A 27,174-nucleotide genomic window follows, 5' to 3' on the forward strand; every position below is an offset into this window, starting at 1 on the left:
GCAATTTGCTCATTTTGAGAGAATGGAGACGCGCAGTAATGCTGAAATTACTTACAAAAAAGTTTCCAAATGACTGATTAATGGGATAATCTTTGTTGATTAATTTAATAATAAACATTTGCGGTAATTTCCCGCTTCATAAACCCAAAACTTGCGAGAGTGAGTAAAATTATGCGCAATACCCGCATCAAAATTCAGACCCTGTATGGTATCGATTTAATATCGGTACTTCGGTATTAGATTGTGGTACCGTACCGAAGCCAAAATTGTGGTATCGAGCCATCCCTAAAACCTACCCACTCTCACAATATAAAACACATAACAGGCAAATACAAGTACAGTCACAGGAATTTATTGCAAAAACTGACCAAAAACAGTATAAAAGTATTAACTCATGTTGCATTCCAAGTCTTCTGAAGTCACGATGTCTTTATGTAAAGAACAGAGTTGATCTTAATGTTTTAATCGCTAAAATGATGATCCCGCCGCTCTGTGAACACACTCATTCATATCTCATTTCAAATAATACACACACCTCTTTAGCATGACGCAAACTGTCACGAGACACACGAGAGACAATGGCATTTTACAATCAAAGCCGACGTAATGACGCAATTGGTCACGAGACATACGACAGCCAATGCTGTCAAAGCTGACGTAATGTTTCTTCCGGCGGTAAAATTTGAAATGTGTTTTTGATCTTTGGCGAATGGACTCGGCGCTGCTGATCGTTTTTGGGGATTTTCTTCACACAAATTAATCGTTTGGCCTCGGAACACTTGGAATATTTGTACTTTTTGAATAAATTGTACCTGCAGTCGTATCTGCCTGTTATATCCTGTTTTTATAATACACAAATGGGTAGGTTTAGGGAAGGGATTGGGTTACGTGTTTAAAACGTGTCTGAATACTGTAAATAAAAAAAAATGAAAATAATTGTAAATAAAATTATGCTGGCTGATTAAATCGAGAATCACACTCCATGTCATAATGGCAAAATCATAGTTTCATGATGATAACCATGCCCAACACGTCTGTATACTGTCATTGACTTACATTGGCATCACTTCTGTGGACCCATCACGGAATTTTCGGCGATTCCGTGAAACTGCCATGGATTTTGAGTTAAGGGGCCCGTGTTCATTTCACGGAATTCTGTGAGATCAAGTTGTTTTTAAGCCCGTTAATTACAACTTCAAACCACGACTCACGACTTTGTAGCGTTTCAGGCAAAGTCATGCCAAACTGCCTGAGTGCAAGGAATTGTGGTAGCTAGATGTAAACAAAGCATGGCGGACCGTACGGGGCTTATGCTCATTTACAATCATTTCTATCGCCAAAGGCGCTTACTCCTTGCTACTTTGAGGGAAACGGAGGAGAAAAAATGGCGCATAGAGAAAGCAAGAGAAGCTGTTATACCTTTTATTTAAAGCAGCACTAGGTAACTTTTCAGCCTTTATAATATATTTTCAAACCTCTTGTGATGATACATCGACTTACAATAGGTTGAATGACACGTCTGCCATAGCCTGACGGGGTCTGTATCGTTTTTAATCGTACTTTTAAACTTCGGGTTTCGGGTAGTAACCCGAGAAAAAAAAGAACTACAAAATTCGACTGCTTTACGGCATATACGTCACTTCCACCACCACCCCCACTTCCTTAAATTCGGACGTGCGAGCCAAACTATCATTTGTTTGCCGAATGTTATAGTCATGGCCGAAGCAGCACAGAAAAATAAGAAAGCAAAGGTTTTGTCGGAGGAAAGCAAAAAGAGGAAACGAGAAAGTGATGGGATTAAAGGCAGGACGAGGATCAACATTGGGCCAGCGTTTGCTCGTTGACGTGAGCTGGAGGAGGAGGGGCTACATTCTTGCAAGTAAATACATATGATAAAACATACAAAATCATATTTTAGGATACCTAACATGTCTGTGATATTGGTTTATTTGTCTTGTCTCAAGCTATAATGCAAATCGATTTTTCAAATTTGCAGATTCATCTATGGTAGCTTGATATTGTAATATTGACGATATATGGTTATTACCTACCACTCAAACATTGAATTGAAGTATCATAGATTCTGTAAAACGGGAACCAATAGACTAGGCTACTATAATGACGCTGGCTTGTAAACGTGAGCATCGTGATCATTTGGCGTTTGAAAAAACTAAAACCCATGAAATTATATTTATATGACATGCTGAAACATATGCCACTGTATCTGGGATGAAGACATTTCACACGCGACGCAAGCAGAACACCTGCATGTGAACTCCTGCAGTGTTCAGGGCTATCATAGTTGTCATGTCAACAAATGCACGTGCGATGCATCCCCTGATGTAGGATGACAGTTTACGACCGTAGTAGAGGACAATACTGTTTCCCAACTGTAGGGGGACCCCGAGAGCAAAACCTACCTAGTGCTGCTTTAACGTTATTTGTATATTTGTTTCATAAACACCTCATCCGTTTGGGGCTGTCATTATTGTTTCATCACGGGCTATGTGACGTCAGAGCTTGTAACTGGGAGTACATCGATCTAGTACGGGTCACAGGTGGGAAGTCACAGGTTTGACTGCCGTTCCAGTGCACTTTCACGGGTAGAAGGTTGGAAAAACACAGGTTACAGGTTGCCTGGAACGCGGCATTATATAGACAGCGTTAACAAGGGTAATGACACACAGGTGGAATGATCAAACAATTATGAATCCGGACAATGGGTTATGGGAAATGCAGTCCATGATGAGATAACAAAGACGGAAGGAGTGCCCTCTGGTGCTTGTCATAGGCACTCCAGCTGGCAGGCGTGACACCACTTTACTTAAAAATAGTTTAATTTTAAAAAGACATAGAAATCACTGTCACTGTTGCTCCACAGCATGTTAAAATAGGTTAAGTGACGTTTTGGTGTGTGGTAACTATAGTATAAGCGGAATTGAATTATTAGAAAAATAGTGCATAATTTTTCAATTATTCAACGTCCCTGAGTCAATTATTCCACTTATACTATGGTTACCACACACCAAAACATTGTTCAGATGATTTATTTCAAGACATTTGTCAGGTTTTGTCCTTAAAATGCTCTTGTGTGCAGGGCTAATTTTTTACGCATCTAAACCCAAGCCTCCGTTGCTAATTCCAAAATGTCATTTTAGAGCTAGTAACGGAGGCTTGAGCCGCTGATAGCATACTAATGCAGTTATTAATACAGTGAGTTATTAGAAAGAGAGAGAGCGTATGTGAATTACCTCAGTCTGTGCGTCCTCCTCAACAGTGTACGGCAACTGCGTCTGCTAATACAAAACTAAAAGAACAGTGCCGTTATTACCTCGCTAGTGAGAAATGTCATGTAGCTTTTAAGTTGTTAAACTATTTTACTGATAAAATCATCAGAGCAGCGATCACAACACGCTTCTGTGCGAGTGTGTGTCCGTTCTGTATGTGTGTGCGTTTGAGTGGGAGAAAGAGAGTGTGATTTCCGTACATAATAAAACGTAATTTTGTGGTAAATAATTTGTCGTAATTATCCTTTGGTTTACTATATTTATTTGCTTGGTCAGTGTCGTCGTGAGTTTTGGTTATTTTGCTGTTGTAGTCTGTAAAAACATTTGAAATAACTGAAATCATTTGGCGAAGTGATATGGAACTGTAATGCGGTCAGGTCAAGACCTGTCTGGAACTACTTTAGCTGTGCATTTCCCTGAAAATATTTGCACAACTGAGCGTTGGTCAACCAATCAATTCACGCATTTAACAGCCCCGTAGTATAATATCAAATATTAAATTAAAATGTATTAATTATATTACATTAATTAAAACTAAAATGATTTGCATAGCCATTAAATAAAGGACATTTAAAGACATTACATGATTTATTATAGACATTCAAAAAGTGGCTTCAGATGGATTGCCGTACTCACGCCAAGACACTTGGTAAGTGTACTCTTTGAACAGTTCCCTGTGTTACATGAAAGAAATATTCATTTTTAAAAAGTTACAAAGTTCAAAACCGTTCTGCATATCAGAAATTCAACATAATAGAATGCCTTTAGGATCTTTTCTGCAGGTCTATTTATGTTCAAAGAGCCTCCCTTTGTCCTCCATAGTGAAGATATATATTGTCATTATGCAAATGAGTCAGCCAGCGATTAAGCTGCATAATAGATCAGACTCATGTATTTGCATTGCTTTGATAATCCAAAGAACCGGTCCTTGTGTGCTTTTTTTCCTATTTTAGCCAGACTAATCAAAAGAAAAAAGTCAGAGTCAGAATCACAGATCATATCATATTTGGACAGAGTCGCTATCATTATTGACGAACTACAAGGTTGATATGGGAACAGGGCGATTGTGGCTCTGACTCTTGCTAGGCAATCATACACCTGTTCCCGTACAGCTCTTTCCATACTACGGGCACAAAGAAAGATGACGGGGGATGTGTGTACGTAATGAGGAGAACAGGAGAACTGAAAGACACAGGAAGGGCAAGAGATGGAAGAGACTAGGATGAAAACGGAATGTGGTATCGCTGTAAATGTTTGTCTTGGTCTGGGTAAAGAGGGTGTCAGGTAGATGCAGCCAGAAGGCTTTGATCCCTTGGGCATATGGTATCCACGCTGATCTGTATTCTGACTGGTTTCCACAAAAGTCTCATGCACTTAATATTCTTACCATTCCTGTGTGTGTGTGTGTGTGTGTGTGTGTGTGTGTGTGTGTGTGTGTGTGACTGGCGTATAGCTGTATTATAATATATATGAGAGAACAGGAAATAATAGAAGGGTCATTTCTGTTTTGCAGTAACCTTTTGAACTGTGATTTGAAAATGAATATGCTTTTGTAATATAAGAACGTAGTTCCAGAAAAGCATATACCACACTTTCAGATATGTGTTATCATAAACTGTATTATTAATTATAACTTGATTAAATAAAGCACTACAATTAGCCATTGAAAGTGACAGATTGAGAATATGTTCATTTTGACATTTAACCATCTTACATTTTTTACAGTATTAACATATTGATTTATATAATTGTGCTGTTGTTTTTAAACCAAAAATAGTCACTTCCTGTAGCCTGACAAGCCTGACATTTAACCATCTTACATTTTTTACAGTATTATCATATTGATTTATATAATTGTGCTGTTGTTTTTAAACCAAAAATAGTCACTTCCTGTAGCCTGACAAGCCAGACCCACATCAAGATGTTGGGTCTGGGAACTCACCATTGGCAGGGCTCAATCCGAGGGGCGGGATAAACGGTTGTCTTTCAAATTCCCTCTGCACGCAAAAGGATAGCGCTACAACCAACCAGAGCAACGAAGAAGGTGAAGAGGAACTAGTTGATAGATTAAACTGTCGCTGTATCCGGTCGGCAAAACTCCGAACACATCTTCCTTTTTTAAGATTGACTTTAGTGCCGTTCTTTGTTCTTTTCTCAAAGAAAAGCTTAACTCCAAGTCTTCCATAGTTGCGGCCAAAGACGATTCGAAAGACCGCCGTTCGCCAGCTTCTTTGTTAACAAGTACCATGCAGAACCGCCGCAACTCTGCCGTCATTATGTTAAGCCCGCCCACCGACTCTATACACGATGTGATTGGCCTGACCAGAGTTTGGTTTTTCCAGCTCGCAAGCCAACGGAGAGTTGCTAGACTCCCTGGCTGCAAATTAGATTTGCTGCCGCTAGGGTGCGTCTAGATTTCTAGGCTAACTGACTGTGGATGATGTTAGAAATTAATTGGCTTTTGGCTATTTTGGTATTTAAAAAATTATAATAGTAATGTGATCTGCAAAAGATTAACAGAATGTAAAGTGATATTGGGGACATATATAAATGTACACCGATCAGGCATAACATTATGACAGGTAAAGTGGATAACACTGTTTATCTCTTCATGCAGCAAGTAAACATTTTGTCCTCAAAGTTGATGTGTTAGATGCAGGAAAAATGGGCAAGCGTAAGGATTTGAGTGAGTTTGACAAGGGCCAAATTGTGATGGCTAGACGACTGGGTCAGAGCATCTCAAAAACTTCAGCTCTTGTGGGGGGTTCACGGTCTGCAGTGGGCAGTATCTATCAAAAGTGATGCAAGGAAGGAACAGTGGTGAACCGGCGACAGGGTCATGGGTGGCCAAGGCTCATTGATGCACGTGGGGAGCGAAGGTTGGCCCGTGTGGTCCGATCAAACAGACGAGCTACTGTTGCTCAAATTGCTCAAGAAGTTAATGCTGGTTCTGATAGAAAGGTGAATACACAGTGCATCGCAGTTTGTTGTGTATGGGGCTGCATAGCCACAGACCCGTCAGGGTGCCCATGCTGACCCCTGTCCACCACCGAAAGCGCCAACCGTGGACATGTGAGCATCAGAACTGGACCACGGAGAAATGGAAGAAGGTGGCCTAGTCTGATGAATCACGTTTTATTTTACATCAAGTGGATGGCCGGGTGCGTTGCTTAACTGGGGAACACATGGCACCAGGATGCACTAAATATGGGAAGAAGGCAAGCCGGCGGAGACAGTGTGATGCTTTGGGAAATGTTCTGCAGGGAAACTTGGGTCCTGCCATCCATGTGGATGTTACTTTGACACGTACCACCTAACCTAACCTAAGCACTGTTGCAGACCATGTACACCCTTTCATGGAAACAGTATTCCCTGGTGGCTGTGGCCTCTTTCAGCAGGATAATGTGCCCTGCCACAAAGCAAAAATGGTTCAGGAATGGTTTGAGGAGCACAACAACGAGTTTGAGATGTTGACTTGGCCTCCAAATTCCCCAGATCTCAATCCAATCGAGCATCTGTGGGATGTGCTGAACAAACAAGTCCGATCCATGGAAGCCCCACCACACAACTTACAAGACTTAAAGGATCTGCTGCTAACATCTTGGTGCCAGATACCACAGCACACCTTCAGGGGTCTAGTGGAGTCCATGCCTCAACGGGGCAGGGCCGTTTTGCCAGCAAAAGGGGGACGAACACAATATTAGTAAGGTGGTCATAATATTATGCCTGATTATTAAAGGGATGTTTCACCCCAAAAAATGAAAACTCTGGCATCATTCACTCACCCTCAAGTTAACAAAATCTGTATTACTTTCTTTATTCTGTGGAACATAAAAAACTGTCTTTTTTCCCCCATACAATGGAAGTCAGTGCTAACCAAAACGGTTTGGTGAATAAACAATGACAGAATTTTTCTTTTTTTGGTGAACTGTCCCTTTAAACTATATGTTAAAGACATGAAAATGGTCTGTATAACACGAATAACATGAAAAACTATGGATAGAAGAGAGTGCAAGAGTGGAAGACATAATAAGACTGAGGCGGTGAGAGTGTACCGAGGAATAAAAATAGCAAGGTGACCCACCCGATGAACAGAGTTTTACAAGGTCCTCCTCTGTAAGTCGAGGTTTATGCACAAAACAACGGATTCTAATAAAGCCCAGGCAGTGCATGAGCACTAATTTATTACGATGGGGCTGATTATTGCATACAGTGGGAATGACAGGCTAAAGGACACAGTTAGATGAAGTGTCTGGGCTCATGTCTGTGGGCTATGAGCTTTTGCTGTATACTACTCACTTTGTATTCCAAAGACTTGCAGCTCTGCGATGCTTCGGAGGACATTGATAAGTTATATACATCAGTTTTTGCAAGAAAGGCACAGTCGGCCATAAATCACTGCTGAGGTGTAGACATAAGCGTATATTTGTATGTAGACACTCATGAGTTATGCAGTTCCTAAATACAATTAAAATAATGTTATAATTGCTTGAGTTTGTCTTAGTAGCTGAAGGAAGAAAAGCACACGTTGCATCAAACGTGCACTGCTTAACAAGAATATTTATAATATTAATGATGTTTTTGTGGCTATATAGAAAATAGATTTTCAGTCTTTCAGTTCGCTAAGAAGATTTTCCAGTGTTGGCCCGCAGAACCATCCAAGCATATAAATTGATAATCACATAAATGCTTAATTATGTTTTCATCAGTATACATTTAAAGCTCCCTGTAAACACTTAATAATTGGGAAAGTAATTGCACATAACTCAATTGGGGGCAGGGGGCTTTGATTAATTGTAGGTCAGGTAGGAGCAAGTTAAACATAAATAGGGGGCAAACACAGAAAATTATGATGTTTTGGTTCGTTATTTTTCAGAAACTGTTGTAGAAACTGTAGAAACTCATTTCTGATTCAGATATTTGAGAGCGAGTTCACGTCTGTTTGTATTTTTCGCTTTCTGCCTAGTTTAACACTCACAATGCTCACAAAATCAAACTGCGGTCTGTCAGTCATATGAGAGAACTTGGCAAATTCTTCTGCAATATTACAATTATTCTGCCTCAGAAGTTTTCAGCTGTTGTGTGCTGTAGTTTTTTGCCAGAATTCCTCACTGTGTGACCTTCGCGCTGAGTAAGGCACTTATTTCCACTGCCTGATGCGAAATCTCTAAATATCCCAAGTGAGGCTTACGTTGTTTGACGCCAGCCCGGTCTTTGCCGCTTAAACCCATTTCAGCAGCCCTCATTTTGAAGCTAATTGTTTCATTCTGCCAATTGACTTTGGCCTTTTAAGACAAGAACTACGGTGGCCCTCAGGGGGTTCAGCACAACAGCATTACCAAGGTAAACAAAGCACAATAAAGCACAAAAAGAGTAAACATTTCTGAAAATATTTCAGGATATTAGTGACTAGAGAGACACTTGGGGAATTCTCTCACTATACTGCAATATTGCAGTTAAAGGTGAAAGGTAACATATATAATTTATGTGGCACTACTGTCACCAAGTGCCATTTTTTTGTTTTATTCAGCCAAATTGAAAGCCTTGTTTCATGTGAACAGGATTTAATTGCATCTTTTTAAGCGGCGTTGATACTTAAAAACTGTCTCAACCACTGCCACTTTATTACAAGAGTTCCTTACTGAACCAGGGGCAATAATTATATTAATAATAATATAAACATTAATTTGAACATCATATTCATAAAGATCAGTGGTGTTGACAGTTATTATGGGAGAGGCTTGATGCAGATAACTTGATCTGGACCCTTAAGAAACTTTAGCAGATAGATATGTTTTTAGTATATTATTGCTGTCACATAACAAATCTGCTTCAAAGCTAAAATTAAATGAATTGCCAATTACAACATTTAAATAAAAATGTAAAGCCTGTACAAATATTAGAAATCGTTAATATAAATGATTGGGAACCATGTAAAAAAAAAAAAAAAAAAAAACAGTGCACATTTAATTTATCTATTATAACTTTTATGTCATTTTGTTTGCTTGGCTGTTTCCTTATAAAGGTCCAGATTTTTTCAAATGTCACATTTTTTCGTCTGGTGTTTTAATTATATGATGTCACTACGTTGCTGTCTTGCGGTTTTGAGTATCGATGCATCTGCCATCTTCAAGGAACACAAGAATGCGCAGTAATTTCAGGCAATTTAATCCAGAGATTTTAATCCAATCCACAAATTCATTTGAAGAACCAAATTAGTCAGAGTTCAGTTATCACGATTAGAAGATCTGGCGTCTGTCAAATCATCTCAGATGTATCAAGCGAGGTACGAAGAACAACTATTCAGTGTTTTCAAGCACATCATTTTTTTTTTTTAGTTTGCAGACATTTAAGTACTCATAAGTACTAGCAAAACAATACTTTTACAGTGTGTAAAATACACACTGATGTCTATGGAAGCGGAAATAACAATCCTTTTAAATCCTTATAAATTGACCGTTCGCAAAGACCCGCCCCCTTTAGTTACTGTTGCTATGTCCGACAAGCCATGGCGCTCTCACACTATACACACATTCTCACGTAGAGAAAATACATTGCGGCGCAAAGAGGACACTGACAACACGCCGACAGACAGGTTAGAGCAAGTTATTTTTTATATGAAACAAAGTCTCAACTTTGAAATTGTCATTTTTTAAAGAAATGTAAACAATTAATACCAATTTTATTGTGTACATAAAGACAAAAATGCCTACATGTCATAATGGATAGTCATTGCATGTATCAGAATTACCTATATGCAGTAATGATGATTGAAATTGGCTACTTATTTACCAATCGTGGCAATACACACATGTATTTAAACTGACTGTCATTAACAGACTAGGTACAACTGTTTTGGACCATGCGCCTGGCATGCAGACCATATTTTCTGTCATTAATCTAGCAAAAGTGGATTCGGGCACGCACTAAGTGCACCGGCACCATGCTCTCCTTGATCTAGTCTTTGATTGTGGTGTGAACTAACATGGCGGCACCTATCACGTTTTATAGATCAGCTAAATTTATCATTATAAAGGTTTTTAACCGATAAAACACATTCACTTACATGTATTTGAGAATCGGAATATCAGGTAGTTGATGACATAGCTAGCAAGTTTGTGAATATTTTGAATGAAAAAGGAAAAACAAAACTCTACAGCGCTATTGTGGTTGTGGTGTGTCATGTGACAAGCATGACGCGTCGCAATGGAAATAATGACGTGATGCGTTGTAAAATAATGGTGCCTTAAAAAAACTCATGCTCAGGGGTCAGCTAGAATATTTTAAACTTATATGTGAAAAGGTTAAGGTGACGTAGTTACATTGTACTCACTCAAATAAGTAGTAATAGTAATTAACTATGTATTTACTATTGAGTTACGGTTAGGGTTAGGTTTTAGTTACTTTTAATCATGCATACTACATACTGGAGTAAGTACATATAGTAACGTGTAACTACGCCACCTTAAGATTAAGTGTTACCAATTTTTTTTTTTCAATTTAATTAAGAATGACTGTAATTAGCTGTAATTCTGTAATGGCTGTAAAGTGCATTTTCCCTCCATCCAAATTGTCGTCTTCAACACTGGCACCACTTTGAGATTTGTTTAAAAACTACCGACACCTTTTATGTTTGGTGTAGTCTGTATATAAGAAAGATTGCTTATCTCAGAGAGCTTATCTCCGGTGTGCCTTTAGGACATCTATTGACTGCTCCGCTCTGCCACTGTTCTAAAAAGAGGTGTAAAAATCTATCATCTCGTCGGGAGAGACGTGCTGTTCGAAGCGCAGGAATTAATGTCGCTCAAGAGGGAGGAAATGAAGCTCCAATTTCGACATGGGCCGTAGTCAGGCAGGGACAGTATTATAGTCTGACAACTGAGTTCTTGTTGAAAAGCTTAGTCATTCTTCCCATGTTGTCCGTTAGCATATTAAACACAGATAATGAGACAGATAGAGCTGTAACCCGCAGCAGCTCCCGAACCCAAACATTTTTCATTTTAATTAACGCCTAACCAAGGTGACACTCATCTTGATCATCTAATTATTTCATGTATTGCTCAATGGCCTTATGTTTTAGTAGTTAGGGGTAATGTGACAGGCATGGAATTAATTTGTTTTTGCTTCATTTTGATGGAGAAGAATGACTTTAAAACACAACACTAAAGTTTTAGTAATCTGCCATAATCCCTATTCGGACGGGACTAGTTTTCATGGAGGATGTTAGAGAAATTCATCATTCATGTTACTTTGTGATTTTAATCCTGTCCAAATCTGCCATGTGTGTGTTTTCCTCACACAACCTCAGTACAAATTCCAGGCCAAATTACCTGCTGTTCTTCAGCAAACTCAACGGTCCTCTGAGAAATGTAATCCCTCCCAAATGTCTGTGATTATCTATCTATCTATCTATCTATCTATCTATCTATCTATCTATCTATCTATCTATCTATCTATCTATCTATCTATCTATCTATCTATCTATCTATCTATCTATCTATCTATCTATCTATCTATCTATCTATCTATCATCTATCTATCATCTATCTATCTATCATCTATCTGCCCGTCTGCCCGTCCGTCCGTCTGTCGTTTTAAGATATCTATCTATCTATCTATCTATCTATCTATCTATCTATCTATCTATCTATCTATCTATCTATCTATCTATCTATCTATCTATCTATCTATCTATCTATCTATCTATCTATCTATCTATCTATCTATCTATCTATCTATCTATCTATCTATCTATCTATCTATCTATCTATCTATCCGCCTGTCCGTCCGTCGTTTTTATATATCTATCTATCCATCTGTCCATCTATCTGTTTGTCTGCCTGTCCGTCCGTCCGTCTGTCTGTCGTTTTTAGATATCTATCTATCTATCCATCTGTCCATCTATCCGTCTGTCTGTCTGTCTGTCTGTCCGTCCGTCCGTCTGTCTTTCGTTTTTAGATATCTATCTATCCATCTATCCGTCTGTCTGTCTGTCTGTCATTTTTATCTATCTATCTATCTGTCTGTCTGTCCGTCCGTCCGTCATTTTTAAATATCCATCTGTCCATCTATCCCTCTGTCCATCCATCTATCCGTCTGTCGTCTGTCTGTCTGTCCATCGATCCGTCTGTCTGTCGTTTTTAGATATCTATCTATCCATCTGTCCATCTATCTGTCTGTCTGTTTGTCTGCCTGTCCATCCGTCCGTGTCATTTTAAGATATCTATCTATCCATCTGTCCATCTATCCGTTTGTCTGTCTGTTGTTTTTATCTATCTATCTATCTATCTATCTATCTATCTATCTATCTATCTATCTATCTATCTATCTATCTATCTATCTATCTATCTATCTATCTATCTATCTATCTATCTGTCTGTCTGTCTGTCTGTCTGTCTGTCTGTCTGTCTGTCTGTCTGTCTGTCTGTCTGTCTGTCTGTCTGTCTGTCTGTCTGTCTGTCTGTCTGTCTGTCTGTCTGTCTGTCTGTCTGTCTGTCTGTCTGTCTGTCTGTCTGTCTGTGTGCAGTTTTTGGTTGTTTCGATGGTTATACATTATTGAAACAATTACTTCCAACCCTTTACTGGACAAAATTCTCTGCACTTCCCTGACCTTCACGTTGCTCAATCACTACAAGGACAAGCCTCCTTTAAGTCCAGAAGCATATCCCCTATATGACAATTTATTATTCTCATTTTTATATGTACTCTATTTGATTTAAGAGAAAATGCCTTTCTGCTCTTTTTAGAACTGAGTTATCTACAGTTCTTTTTAGATAAAGCTCAGTCTGGGGATAAATGATCTCATTCAGGCCCTATTCAAATTCACTGGGGTGTGATGTGTGGGGACACGGCTGGTGTTTCTTCTCTCTGTGTCACACAATAAAGTTCTGACAGTCAAAACACTTGTCCTGATTGTGCTGTCTTAAAGTTATGATATTGATCAGCAATTATGTGTTCCCGTGATTAAAGAGGCTGTCAGTCAAGTGATGTCATAATGGGTATTCATGTTGTAACACCACATGATCGATCACGTCTTGGTCGCTATTATTCTTAAAGAATTATAAAGAAAAAAAATGTTCTTGCTACTTTTATTGATCATCTTTTGTTGGAGACATTCTGCACGAGTTTTGCTTTTTTTGTAATTGAGCAGCGATACTAATATGCCTGAGTGCTTTGCAGGGCAGAGCACGTTTCAACCTTTCAGCATCAAACTAGACAGAGACACTTGTGTTCTCATCTGAGGAAGTGTTTCTGTTCAAAAGTTTGGTGTCAGTAATATTTTTCAAAGAAATGAATACTTCAATTAAACAATGCATTAAATTGCATAAACAATATAGTTACGACGCTCAAAGTTCAATGCAAAGGGAGATATTTTCTTTTATAGTCCTGTTGCATTCTTGTCACTTCTTAGTGAGTCTCTCCATCATTGTCCAACTCCGGTTTGAACTTAAAAGGCTGAACAGTTTCTGACCTTTTCAGTGCATGTCTGCTTGAGGTAATCAGAGCTGCTAACAAGCTCCGCCCTCTTCTAGAAAGGGGGTCGGGTGCAGCAGCTCATTTGCATTTAAAGGGACACACAAAAACGGCGAGTTTTTGCTCACCCTCAAAAAGTGACAATTTTAACATGCTATAAAAATGATCTGTGGGGTATTTTGAGCTAAAACTTCACACTCTGGGGACATCAGAAACTTAGTTTACATCCTGTAAAAAGAGGCATAATAGGACCCCTTTAAGTAGCAGAAATGTTTAGCAAAACTCATATTCATTCGTATGAGTGAGGTCGTTCGAATTAGCGACCTCATAAAATACGTACGAATTGCCGTGAGATTTGGATTGGATTATATATATATATATATATATATGAAAAAAAATTATTAAGTAAATTTAGTGGCATTGCTTCTAGTCAGACACTGATCTGAGGGCTCAGTATTTATCTTGGCTGCAGAAGGAAGTCTAAGGAGTGTTTCAGAAACAGTTTGTTCTCCAGGTGAGGATGAATTTGAGTTCAAATGTGTAGCAACCTCAATTGTTTCTAACCGAGTGTATCTACAGCATGTGAAATCCATGGATTTTCAGATTAAATCAAAGAGAAAAAGGAAATAAAGTAAATGGATCACATACATCATAGTCTAAAGTTACTCTCTTGGACTCTTGCCCTGGTGACAGTAATATATTGGGTCAGGACAGCATGTTATTATTATTTTTTTCATTTATTTATTCATTCAGCCAAGTACATTGTGGAACTTTCTAAAAAATGTATATATTTAATACATTTCTATTTATTTGTTCACTTTGCCAATTTTGTTCTTAATCGCATTCCTTTTCTGTCTCTTCCTTGGGGTTTGCAAGAACAGCAACTTTCTAGACTTACTATTCCTCAATGTCCAGTACAGGACATTAGCCTCATGGTCAATCGGGTCAGGGAATTTTCCTCAGAAATACTGTGAAAATAAATGGTCTGTTGTGTGATGCAACCAAAATGCATTCGTTCCTGTTGGAATGCTCTACAATAGAGCTGATCTAACTTTTAGCAGTATTACCACAAAACACACATTGTTCTAAAGAGAAAGAAAAGAATAAGGGCAAGAATAGTTCAGGCATGATCAGCATTCACTCACCGCACACACTGTTTCTGTCTGTATTGATCGAGCTCAGTTCAAATCCTTGTGTCTTTAGATGGTTTGATAACATAGACACTAGTTCTGTTCGACAGCAAACCAGACAACAAACATACATATCCACCCAACAAGACTGTCAATAGACTGTCCAAGCAGGCATAACTAGATCAAATGAATTTAATGAAAATTATCCAACCCGATCTCACGGCAATTTGTACGTATTTTACGAGGTGGCTAATTCGTACAAATTTATATGACCTCACTCGTACGAATTGGTATGATTTTGCTAAATCGTACGTATGAGTTGGTCAATTCGTATGATTTCTTACGAATGAACTAATCTCAAAACCCCACCCCTAAACCTACCCATCACTGCAGTATAGACAAATCGTACGAATTCATATGAGTGAGGTCGTACAAATTTGTACAAATTAGCCACCTCGTACAAATAAGTACGAATTGGTCGTGAGATAGCGTTGAAATTATCCAATAATTTACTCACCTTCAAGCCATCCTAGGTGTATATGACATTCTTCTTTCAGACGAATACAGTTATATAAAAAAATGTCCTGGCTAATCCAAGCTTTATAATGGCAGTGAATGGCAGCCCAAAATTTCTGAAGCAAACCGATGGGTTTGTGTAAGAAAAATATACATTTTTAAACCGTTATAAAGTAAAATATCTAGCTTCCGTGGACCGCCTTCCGTATTCAACTAAGAAGAAAGTGTAATGCCTCTCGTAATTCAAAACTCTTACGCTACGTCCGACGTTTTCGTCGCCCCAGTTATGCTTTCTTCGTAAGTTGAATACGGAAGAAGGCGGTCTGGCGTAAGCTAGATATTTTACTTTATAACGTGTTGAATATGGATATTTTTCTTACAAAAACCCATCGATTCGCTTCAGAGGGACTTTATTAACCCTCCGGAGCCGTGTGGATTACTTTCATAATGGATGGATGCACTTTTTTGGGCTTCAAATTTTGGGCTGCCATTATAATGCTTGGAAGAGCCAGGACATTTTTTTATATTACTCTGATTGTATCCGTCTGAAAGAAGAATGTCTTATACACGTAGGATGTTTTGAGGGTGAGTAAATCATGGGGTAATTTTCATTTTTGGGTGAACTATCCCCTTAAGGCATGTGTAATCGACCCAAAATTAACATCAAACCAATCGATTGGTCTGTGAAATCCTGAATAGGTAGGTATGTAGTGAGCAAATTGGTTACCTAGCTAGCTAGTTTTCCCCATTGGTTTTCAAAAGTGTTGTGGTTTCATCCTTTTGCTGGAGAGCATGCCATTCCTGAGCTGAGCGAAACACTGATCGATGATCATGTTGACTCTGGAGCAGTGCTTTTTGATTAGGAGACTAATTAAAGGGAAAGCTGCTCTCAAGAAGAGAAGCTGAAACCCGAGAGAAAAAATACGGAGGAGGGTTAAAGACTGCACTTACTCTCCCTCATGGAGATGTGAGTTATGATATCAGAAATGAACCAAAAGCTTGTTAAGTCATGTTCTCATTTGAAAAAATATGTAAAATGTGTGCTTCGAGAGTCAGGTGTCTGAATTTTAGTATTAATATTGCATATTAGTCTGCTCTTAAAATATTAGCATTTCTTCTTTTCACTTTCCCTCTCCTCAGGGTGGCTTTTATAAAGGTGTGGCGGGATCTCAGGTGACTCTGTCCAGTCTGGTGAACCAGAGCAGGGCTATGTTGGAGGAACAGGCTAGACATTTGCTGACCGAACCAGAGAGGCAGACCATGGGTTACTACATCCAAGAGTACCGTGATGGTCACATCGGTGTTGAGCAGCTTGTCATGGCCCTCTTTGAGCTGTTCAATACACATGCCAAGGTGGAGACATTTACATTAGTTTACTTTTACAGACACTTATCCAAAACGACTTGCATTGTATTTAAGGTATATATTTGATGTGTTAATGCATTCACTGGGATACAAGCACTCATGTTCTTCAGTAAACATCCATGGGATCTTGTTTGGACTTAACATATTCATAATAATTAATAATAATCTGCTACTAACATCTGTTACAAAGATCAAAATAAAGAAAAATAATAATTAATAATAGTCATAGTTTCTACCAAAATACAGGAGTATTAGTTGTTATTTATTTTTTTGTAATGTATTTTATCCTCTTTAAACATTTTAACTTTATTTACTTTTGTTTAAATTTTTTTAATGAAATATTTATAATAATATATTATAATATGGTATCATAAAACTGCAAGTGTCCGTTTCTTTCTATGAAGATAATACCATGTTACTATAGTTATATTATATTGTAGTAACAAAATGTATAGTATTTTTGTAGAAACAATGACAATTGTACATTTTTTTTAAGTATTTGATATAAATGTTTTTTTTAATTAACAGTATTAAAATGTTTGGGATCAGTCATTTAAAAAAGAAAATAAATTAATATATTTTTTCAGCAAGGATGCTGATTGGATTGATCAGAAGTGAAAGTAAAGACTTATAATGGTACAAACAATCTTTACTTTAAGTAAATTATGTTCTTTTGATCTTTCTATTCTTCAGAATAAGAATACTGATACAAATATATTTGTTGATAATTATTTGATAGTTGATAATAATAATAATAATAAATGTTTCTTAAGCATCAAATCAGCATATTAGAATGATTTCTGAAGGATCATGTGACTGAAAACTGGAGTAATGATGCTGATAATTCAACCATCACAGGAATAAATTACATACATTAAAATATATTAAAACAGAAAATAGTTATGTTAAATTGTAATAATATATTACAATACTTTGTTTTTACTTTTGAATGATAGTGTATCTACTTCAATTTTCTGAATTTAATACTCAATCTTTTATTAAAGCCTTTTATTGGCTGAATGAATTATTATTAATAAAACACAGATAGTGACACTATCCAAAATGTCCTCAGTATATTGGGCCATCATTTTCTGGTGATTTACAGCAAGTATAACCTCATATTACATTCACATTTATGAATATATTAAAACCCCTGAGATTAAAACGATCAACACGAGCCCGGTCACATTCACAGCTCTGTACGTGTGTGTATTTGCAGTTCTCCCTGCTGTCAGAGGTGAGGGGGCTCGTGACCCCTCAGGATGTGGAGAAATTTGACGGCCTGGTTCTGAAGCGAGAGATCGAAGCCCTGAAGGCAAGGCAAGGGGGCGGAGCTGGATTTCAGGACTCCTTCTCCATGGTCTCGTACCCTGATACGCTGGCCTCCTCCTCAGCCAGCTTCATGACCAACACCACCCTCAGCTCTGCACGGGTAAGAGGAGGCATCCACATTTACAATGAGATTAAGAACTTTCCTCGCACATAAGCAGGAACGCTTGTGCCGCAATTATTATTGAATAAGACCCAGTGTCTGTATCTGTCATTTCAGACAGGAAGTGTTCTCCACGTCTGTATTTGTGTGGGATGAGTGGAAGGCATTGTTGTCGTGTGTGTGTGTGTGTCTAGTTATGAGTGTGTGACATAGACATAAAAAGCCGTTCACAAAATTGGTGGGCAATTTGGGCACAAAGAAGGCTTGTGCAGATTACAAGGATACAAGATGAAGGGCTCTAAAGTTGCTGTGGGAAATAGCTTTTGTCCTTTCTGTTGGAGGCTTTTATGCCCGTCGCTCGAAACCTGTCTGTCCTCCTGTCTCACTCTGTCTAGGCATGTCTCACCTCAACTCATCTACGTCTCATTGTGAAAGTCCAGCTGTTTAGATTTGAAGCAGTCTCAGATGTTGGTGTGACAGATGGAGAAGTGTTTTCTGACGGATTTTTAACTCCCGGTGTAAATTGCAGGAACAGTTTAACACACAATTCCTTATCCCTCTCAATAAAACAGGAAAGACTGCTCTGGCTGATAGATATGATGGAGGTAGGTTAAACAGTCACTTACCTTTACAAAATGTACCGCAGTAACCATCTTTTCCACTATAGTCACTAACCCCTTGCATTAGTACTGTAGTGAAATTCAGCGCAGTTTGTCCTGCATCATTTGTTCAGCAAAATGAATGATACAGAATACTGAGAAGTGTGCTATTATATTTCAAAGCGATTCGATTTAGGATTTCCGCCTGGTGAGTAATAAAATGGTTGAAAATCACTATATTAACATTGAAGGAGGTACTTGAACGATATCTATAATGACCAGAATACCATAGAGACTTATGATGGGGATCTTTTTGTCTAGTAACCCACCACCCATAACTGCATAAGAACACAAAAAATTTTTGCAACAGTATAGCAACCCAAAAAACACCTTATTTAAGGGATAGGTCACCTGAAGAGCATGGTTCCGAGTGCTCGATTCCCAGTGAATGCATTAACACGTAAAATATAAACCTCAAATACCTTGCAAGTCATTTTGGATAAAAGTGTCTGCCAAATGCAATCTGATTGTATTTGTCTAAAGGACTTGAGGGGGCATAAATCATGGGCTAATTTTCATTTTTGGGTGAACTATCCCTTTTACTCCCTAACAATGACCCACAACACCCTAGAATTGATTCAGCGGCACTCAAGTTATAATTTTTTTTTTACATCTATGAAATCTTAGTGGAAAATATTGTTACTATGGTAAAGTTTTGGAAGGGTATGTATATAAACATGCATGATCACAAATATACATCCATATAGTAAATAGTACGTGTGTTTTGGGGTTGGGTGTGTCTCTTTTGCAAACAAACACACACACATATTAAAGGTGGGGGTAAGTGTTATTTCAAAACTGCTTTAGTAAAGCGTCTCGGGCCTTGGACCAAAACAAACTTGTAGCCAATCAGCAGTAAGGGGCGTGTCTACTAATGACGGGGAGAAGAGAGCGCGACACGTCATTATTCAAAATACACGACACAGGATGGACATTAGCAGAAAGAGAGAGATGGCAGTTCTTCTTACTTCTTACGATCAGGCAAGAAGTATCAGCTTTCCAGCGCTGGAGAGAAATCAAGGAGCGCTAAGGCCGCGTGTCCACCAAAGCGTTTTTTCACGCGGCTGGCTGACGTATTCAATTGTTTTCAATGGGAGTGCCGCGTTTTTAGAAAGCCATGAGCGTAACGAGGTGCAGAGCGAGTATTTCACGCTCAAGCGCTGAGCGCTCAGCGTTTTTTACTGCTGACCGAGAGTTGAAGAATGTTCAACTCTGAGCAAAACGCAGGGCTCATCACTGTCACTTTTCACCCAGCCGTCCAATCACAGTGGAGGAGGGGCGAGACAAATACAACACCGACCAACCGCTACATTATGCTTGTACAACATCAACAGATGAAAACAAGCAGCATAATAATTTAAAACAAGAGCCAGAGCAAATACTTTACATTGTATCAGCATTCTTATATAGAATCAATACAGAAACAAACTATCTGTGAAATGAGATACTAGTAACACTTCCGCGGATATTCCGTATTATAACAAGCAAAGAGTCTCAACTGAAAAAAACGCTGCTGCGCTGCCAAAACCCCCACAGCAAGACGTTTTAAGCAGAGCGCCTAGCGTTTTCAGCCGGCTAAAAACACTTTGGTGGACACACGGCCTTAGGCCTGCAATTGGACGCCGAGGTTGCTTTATTTCTTCTCGATAGGCGAGTAACATTGATTTTGTTTTGTTTCACAGAACTAATATATGCTGTCTTTTGCTTGAATATGCTTGTGTGTCATGCTCGCTTGTTTGTCCATTTGCGATCGTATTGTCGTTCACTTCAGCGATGATAAAGACCCATTCATTTCCACATCCTATAACGTAAAACCACTGTCTGTTTCAAGCGTCAGCTCCCAAAGTGTGTCCGAAAAACAAGACAATAAACTCCTAATATATGTTTGTTTCCTTTGGTTCCTCTTTTCGTGATCGATATAACCCTCTAGCCTTGTCATTTTTGTTGTTGGACTGTCATGCTCGTGCTATCGAGTTGTTCATTAGAACTGTTTGTGTTTTTGTGATGCTATAACCCTCTAATCTGTAATATGTTCGTTAGTTGGACTGTCGCGCTCGTGCTATCGAGTTGTTCATGATAACTGTGTTTGTGTTTTTGGGATGTAAGGGATGACTTTTTCACCGAACATTCGACCTGGATTATAGTAATACACATTGCTTTCACTTATTGATGACATCATACCCTCGGCCAGCTGAAACAGCAAATTCCATCATAGTCGTTGCCTGGGTTATGTACGTGTGGGGCGGAGCTATCAAAATAGGGGCGAGACCCTTTTGGGGTAGGGGCGTGTTTGTTTTGGTGATTTCAAAAAGGTAACATTGGTTACCAGAAAGCACTTACCCCACCTTTAAATAATTAGTTTTCTTTTACTACGATGTGGGTTTCTTTTGAATACACACACAAACATACAAGATTTATACATTATCTGCATGGGTTGATTCCTCTGAAAACCACTCATGTCTGATGTCTGTCTGTGTGTGTATGTGTGGGTTGCAGTGATCAGACATAAGTACATGCATGCATGTAGTAAATCAAAAGTGTGTCCGCTGTGACTTTGTACCTCTTCATCATGGGTCATTTGTCTGTATGTGTGTGTGTGTGTGTGTGTGTGTGTGTGTGTGTGTGTGTGTGTGTGTGTGTGTGTGTGTGTGTGTGTGTGTGTGTGTGTGTGTGTGTGTGTGTGTGTGTGTGTGTGTGTGTGTGTGTGTGTGTGTGTGTGTGTGTGTGTGTGTGTGTGTGTGTGTGTGTGTGTGTGTGTGTGTGTGTGTGTGTGTGTGTGTGTGTGTGTGTGTGTGCACTTTGGAAATGAGCGAACATATTTGTATGCAAGCTTTGTTCGTGTCCCTCCTCTGTGTATTGGTGTTGTTGTAAGCTTGCCAGCTCTGGCTCTGGTAATTACAAGAAGAAGCGGCGGCCCACACCGCAGCCCTGCGGAGCACCGCAGACGAAACGTTCGCTCTGGGACTCTCATCCTGGTACAGCACCTCATCAGCCATATGCAGAGCTGTCACAGCAGATAAGCCCCCCCCAGCCCCCCAGAAAAAAGTCTCGCAGAGAGCATCCTGATTTATGCTCCAGTGGAGCACAGCAGGGGATTGTGGGAAGGTGGAGGACCTGAGCACAGTACAATGTCTGTGCTCTCTGAGTTTACTCTTCAGTCTGTTTTAGTTTGAAGGAGGAATGAACGACTGCGTCCAGCCAGATTTGTCATATGGGTAAACAGTGGTTCGATGTCATTGGCTAATTCTTGCACAGGTCACACACAAATATCTTTCAAAAGTTTTTTTTTTTAAAGAAATTGATTCTTTTATATTCAGTAAATTAGTTTATTATAAATGTTTATTCAGTAAACCCAATAATGGATTAATTTCATTGAAGGATTCATCAGACTGATTTAATATGAGAAGGGCCGGTTCACACAGAATGCGTTTTTGCTGTTAAAAACTAGTAGTTGACCTATATAGATTTTTTTGATGGCCGATGAAAAATAAAACTATTTGGCCGATGTTGATATTTAAAAAAATGACAAATAATGGCCGTAATGTCGGCCTTGGTAGATCGGTCGACCACCAGTAAAAAAGTCAGTGGAACGAAAAAAACGTAAGGTCTAGAGACGCGTTTATAAAAGGTCAACTTCTTTTAACTTGTGCGCTGCATTTTTAGAAACCCTGTCATGCATGAGACGCAAAGGTCAAACACATCTACCGCATGTTTTCATTGAAAAACAATGGAAAAGTAACGCAGTGGAATGGAAAAGTGTCTGTTTGAACCGGTCCTAACTTTTGTAACTACCAACTCGTTTCGTCATGAATCAGACTGGTGTTTCACTAAAAAGAACTGACTCATAACAAGAGTCATTTGTTCGCATTGTATGTTGATTTTTTGGATGCACCTCATGAAGACAATTCAGTAGTAAGATGTGTCTTGCTATTTTTTCACATTACACGGCCTATAAATGTGAAAATAATTCTGGTCCATTATTTCTAATATCTTTCTTACAAATAGTTTCAAATGTTTTCAGATGTAAAATATAGAGCTGTTATATGTGAATTATGAAATATACAAATACAGAGGACAAATATTACAAAAATGACTGCCAAAACAAACAAAGGTTAGCTGAACAAGTAGCTAACAAATTAACCCACAAGTGGCTCCATTTGTAAGTGGTGTGCAAGCAAATAAAGTGAATTGATGAGGCTTTTGTTTTGGTCGAGGGGAGTTATAATGAGGTGAATCACAGGTCTGAATGCATTGAACGGCCAAAGTCATGAAATCACCTCTCTCTTTTAGCAACTGAGCACACACACATGATAAATCAGGGCTTTTCTTGCCCTCTGTGTGGTATGTGTTTGTACGTGAGAGACGAGTGTTGGACACAAAATGAGACTGGATGTGAGATTGAAATGTAGGACTGTAAATGCAATTGTTTTGATGCCACTCTGTGTAATGGGCCCTCAACAAAATGCAATTTGAATCGAACATTTGTTTAGGGGATAAACACACAGCTGTGTTTTTCATTTGTTTATAGTCTCTTGTTCTGGTTTTCTCTCTTTTGTTTTTCTCTCTCCCAGAATGACGGTGTGGCAGAGAACAACGGGGAACAGTCTCTCGAGCGTAGCAATGCCCTGCCAGACATCTCTCTGGTAAGCCCTTCAGTTTTAGAGGGAGAACAGAGAGAAAAAGGAGAGTGTTATAGTCTGGTGAGGTGCGGAATGGAGGACATTGTGAGAACTGGCATTGAGCACCTTGAAAATGAACAAGGGCAGATTTTGACCAGCGTGATGATGGCTTCTGTATGAAACTCAGTTATTAAAACTGTCAGCATAGAGGTGGGTGGTATGACCAAAATGTTATGTCACAGTAGAGTAATTCAAGTAATTTTTTATCTGTGGTCGTGTTCAGAATTATTGGCACCCTTGGTAAATATGATCAAAGAAGGCTGTGAAAATAAATCTGCATTGTTTATTCTTTTGATCTTTCATTAAAAAATCACAAATATCTAACCTTTCATTGAAGTAAAACAAATGAATGTGTTATTTCATCATTCATGTTTTTCTCTAACACAAGTTGGGCACAATTGGTACCCCTAGAAATTCTTATGAGTAAAATATATCTGAAGTATTTTCCCCTTCATATTTAAATTTTTTTGCACACCAGCGTGACTTGGAATATGAAATTATCCTGCCATGACTTGTGTATAAATATGAGATAACACAAAGACCAAATTCCCTTAACCCCTAGGAGTCTGAGCTTTTTTTGGGGCCCTTTAGAAGTTTTGACATGCTCTTACATTTGTGCTTTTTTCAGTTGCTTATAAACAGTGTAATTACACTGTATTCAACACAAACTGGGCTACCATAAAATCTAAGAAACATGTATGTACATGCTTGTATTTTTGAGAGAATAATGTTTATGCACAGTTTTTGAAAAAAAAATGTTTTAAAATTAAGGGCTCAAAACACACAATAGATATGTGTCCACAAGACTTTTGACTAATGGGTGTTGCTGCCTATAGTTTTTGCTTCAAACTGATGTGAGAATCATTGAGCCTACTCCTTCACATAAAACAATACACTGATTAAAAATTTGTAAGACACTTTTCTTTACATAACCAGTATGCGAGGAGGCGTGAACGATCATGAATAATTATGGGTATCACACCTGAGAGAACAAAAGAATGCATAATGAGCTGCATAATGAGCTGCATAATGAATGAGAAAATAGGACACGTGTCTATATTGTCTTAATGCATGGCTAGAGTTTGAGTTGACGGTTTGAGTGGCCAAAGACACTCTAAAGATTACAGCTGGAGAATTGCGGAAATAGTTCAGTCTTGGGGCCAGAAAGGGTAAAAAAAAGGGGGGGGGGGGGTCAAACACCTACACCACTAGTTGTTTTGGAAAAATCATCTGCTCTTATCCAAAAAACAAACTCCAGCATATTCAGTTTTCAGACACGACTGGAACTTCATTCTGGGATTGGCTTCTATGGTCAGATGAAACAAAACTTTTTGGCAGCAAACCCAAGAGATGTTTATTTACCAAGAATGCCAGTAATTCTGACCAGGACTATATAAACTAAACTAACTAAACTGCATTGCATGCACCAGAATGATTAATCCTTCAGTCCTAATCTTTATTTTCACATTACTCCATGTTTGTTGTCACTGTGAAGATAACATGCGTTAAGCAGTCCTGCACATCTACAGTACCACAGTATAGAAAAATCTCTACCGGTTGACACATTTTATACTGTCATGCCGCCCAGCCCTATCTCAAACGGTTCTAAAGGCTTGGCTACTCAGACAGTTGATGGTTGTTTGAAGGAAAGAGAGAAATAGAGGAGATGATGACACTGACACTGATGGCTGCTCGTTGTGAGAGTGATGGCCGATTGGAGTTTTTCTCAGAGAGTTTCTTGTTGGTAAACTGATGAAGCACCAGCACAGCCCTATCAGGTGCAGGCGCCAGCAAGTCAGGAGCGTGTGATTAGTAATGTTTCAGAAGAACGTCCAGGCCTAGATAAAACCCCACCCAGATGACTCACATTTTGGTTTGATTTCTTTCTGATGGCACTGACACCTCATTCATCTGGCTTCTGCTCACCCTGTTCAGCCTTAGTTTGTTCATTTCCCGTTTTTTTTGTTTTGTTTTGTTTTTTGCTTTGCCTCTTGGTCTGAATGAACCGATTGTTCTGAGAGAAATTGTTCTTGTCCTCGAAAGCAATGATTTGTGGGTAATTGTTGTTTGATTTATATGTGTATGGTGTATGTGAAAATGGTGCATTGTAAGCTGCTGCGATTGTGTTATTGAATGCAAAATGTTTTATTGATCTCCTTTGAAATATAACATGAAATATGGCATCACTAATGCTCTCCTCTTTCATCCTAGGATGAGGTTCATTCCAACTCAGATTCCCCTCCTTCCTTTAAACCTCCTCCTCCCCCAGGGCTTCAGCACCGTCCCGGTCGAAAATCCACACTTAGTAAACGTCTCTCGTCCAGCTCCTCCCAATCGGGCTTGTACTTCACTGCCCCTTCTCGTTCCCATACCAAAGAACCCAAGCACCCAAAAACGCCCAAACCTTACACATCTCCTTCTAACACCCTCAAGATAGATGTCCCAGTGCCTCAGCTCTCAATTGTGAGCCAGCACCCTATTGGACCGTTCCCTCGGGTCCAGTCTCCTAGTAAGGTGAAGCCTGCTGTCCAATCCTCATCTGCGAATCCTCCACCCGCCCCTAATGTACCTGCACCACCTGGGCCGCCTCCTCCTCCGCCCCCCTTGCCAGATAAGCCCGCCCCTTCGTCCCCTGCATCCAATCAGCATTTTGTCATGGTGGAGGTGCACAGGCCCAACGCAGAACCTGATGTGAACGAGGTTCGGCCGCTGCCACAGGCACGAGGTGAGACTGGGCAGATTTGATGCATTGTGGGGCAGCTTCAAATATTTAATATGTCATTAATCAGCTGTCGATTTCTCTTCAATTGGTTATTTTAACTCATTTAATGGCTAAAAAGTCATTATCCTCAAAGTTCAAAATGGAAATTGTTCATTTTAAAGGGTTAAAATTCAATAATTTACTCACTTTCCTTATGTGTTACATGAATAAAATAACCACATGGGTTTGGAAAAATAAAAAAACATTTTATGATTTTTGGAAGAACTACAGTTGCAGTCATAAATATAAATACACGTTGCAGAATCTGCAAGGTAAAATTCACAAAATAAGAGGGCTCATAAAAAGCTGCTTGTTTTTTTATGTTGTGCTGTCCTGAGGGGCGATTACACTACACTTCCATTGACTTTCATTCATACGCATGTAATTGCGGGAGAGGAAACATAATTTCATGCAAATTTCGCTGCGTTCCAAAGTTCAAGTGTAGTGAACTCTGCAAATTTGTATCACTTGAAAACATGTAACCAATAGAAGATTAACCAGTCATGTTGTGACCTATTAGCATAATTACAAAGAATGCAAACTCCAGGATTTTGAATGTATTGTTGAATTATGTTTTTTAAAAAAGACACAATTTTGCATGCTCAAAGTCTAGTGTGACACTTGCTTAAAGGGTTAGTTCACCCAAAAATTACTCACCCTCATGTCGTTCAAACCCGTAAAACCTATCTTCGAAACACAAATTAAGATATTTTTGATGAAATCTGAGAGGTTTCTGAACCACACATAGGCAGCGACGTCATTGCAACTTTCAAGGCCCAGAAAGGTAGTAAAGACATCATTTAAAAAGTCCATGTGACTACAGTGTTTGTTTGTTTGTTTGTTTCGCACAAAAAGTATTCTTGTATGTATCA

General features: G+C 38.9%; 1 protein-coding gene across 1 annotated transcript in view; it reads left to right on the forward strand.

The window, feature by feature from the left end:
* whrna (whirlin a) overlaps nt 1–27,174 on the forward strand; it is a 166,656-nt gene that overhangs the window by 123,069 nt on the left and 16,413 nt on the right. Inside the window, exons 7-10 of the mRNA XM_079835334.1 lie at nt 16,547–16,759; nt 17,991–18,203; nt 23,434–23,505; nt 25,753–26,266. Of these exons, the coding sequence (XP_079691460.1) occupies nt 16,547–16,759; nt 17,991–18,203; nt 23,434–23,505; nt 25,753–26,266 (1,012 nt within the window). The remainder of the gene's footprint in view (nt 1–16,546; nt 16,760–17,990; nt 18,204–23,433; nt 23,506–25,752; nt 26,267–27,174) is intronic.

This window comes from Gobio gobio (assembly GCF_949357685.1).
Source record: "Gobio gobio genome assembly, chromosome: 14".
Classification (NCBI taxonomy): domain Eukaryota; kingdom Metazoa; phylum Chordata; class Actinopteri; order Cypriniformes; family Gobionidae; genus Gobio; species Gobio gobio.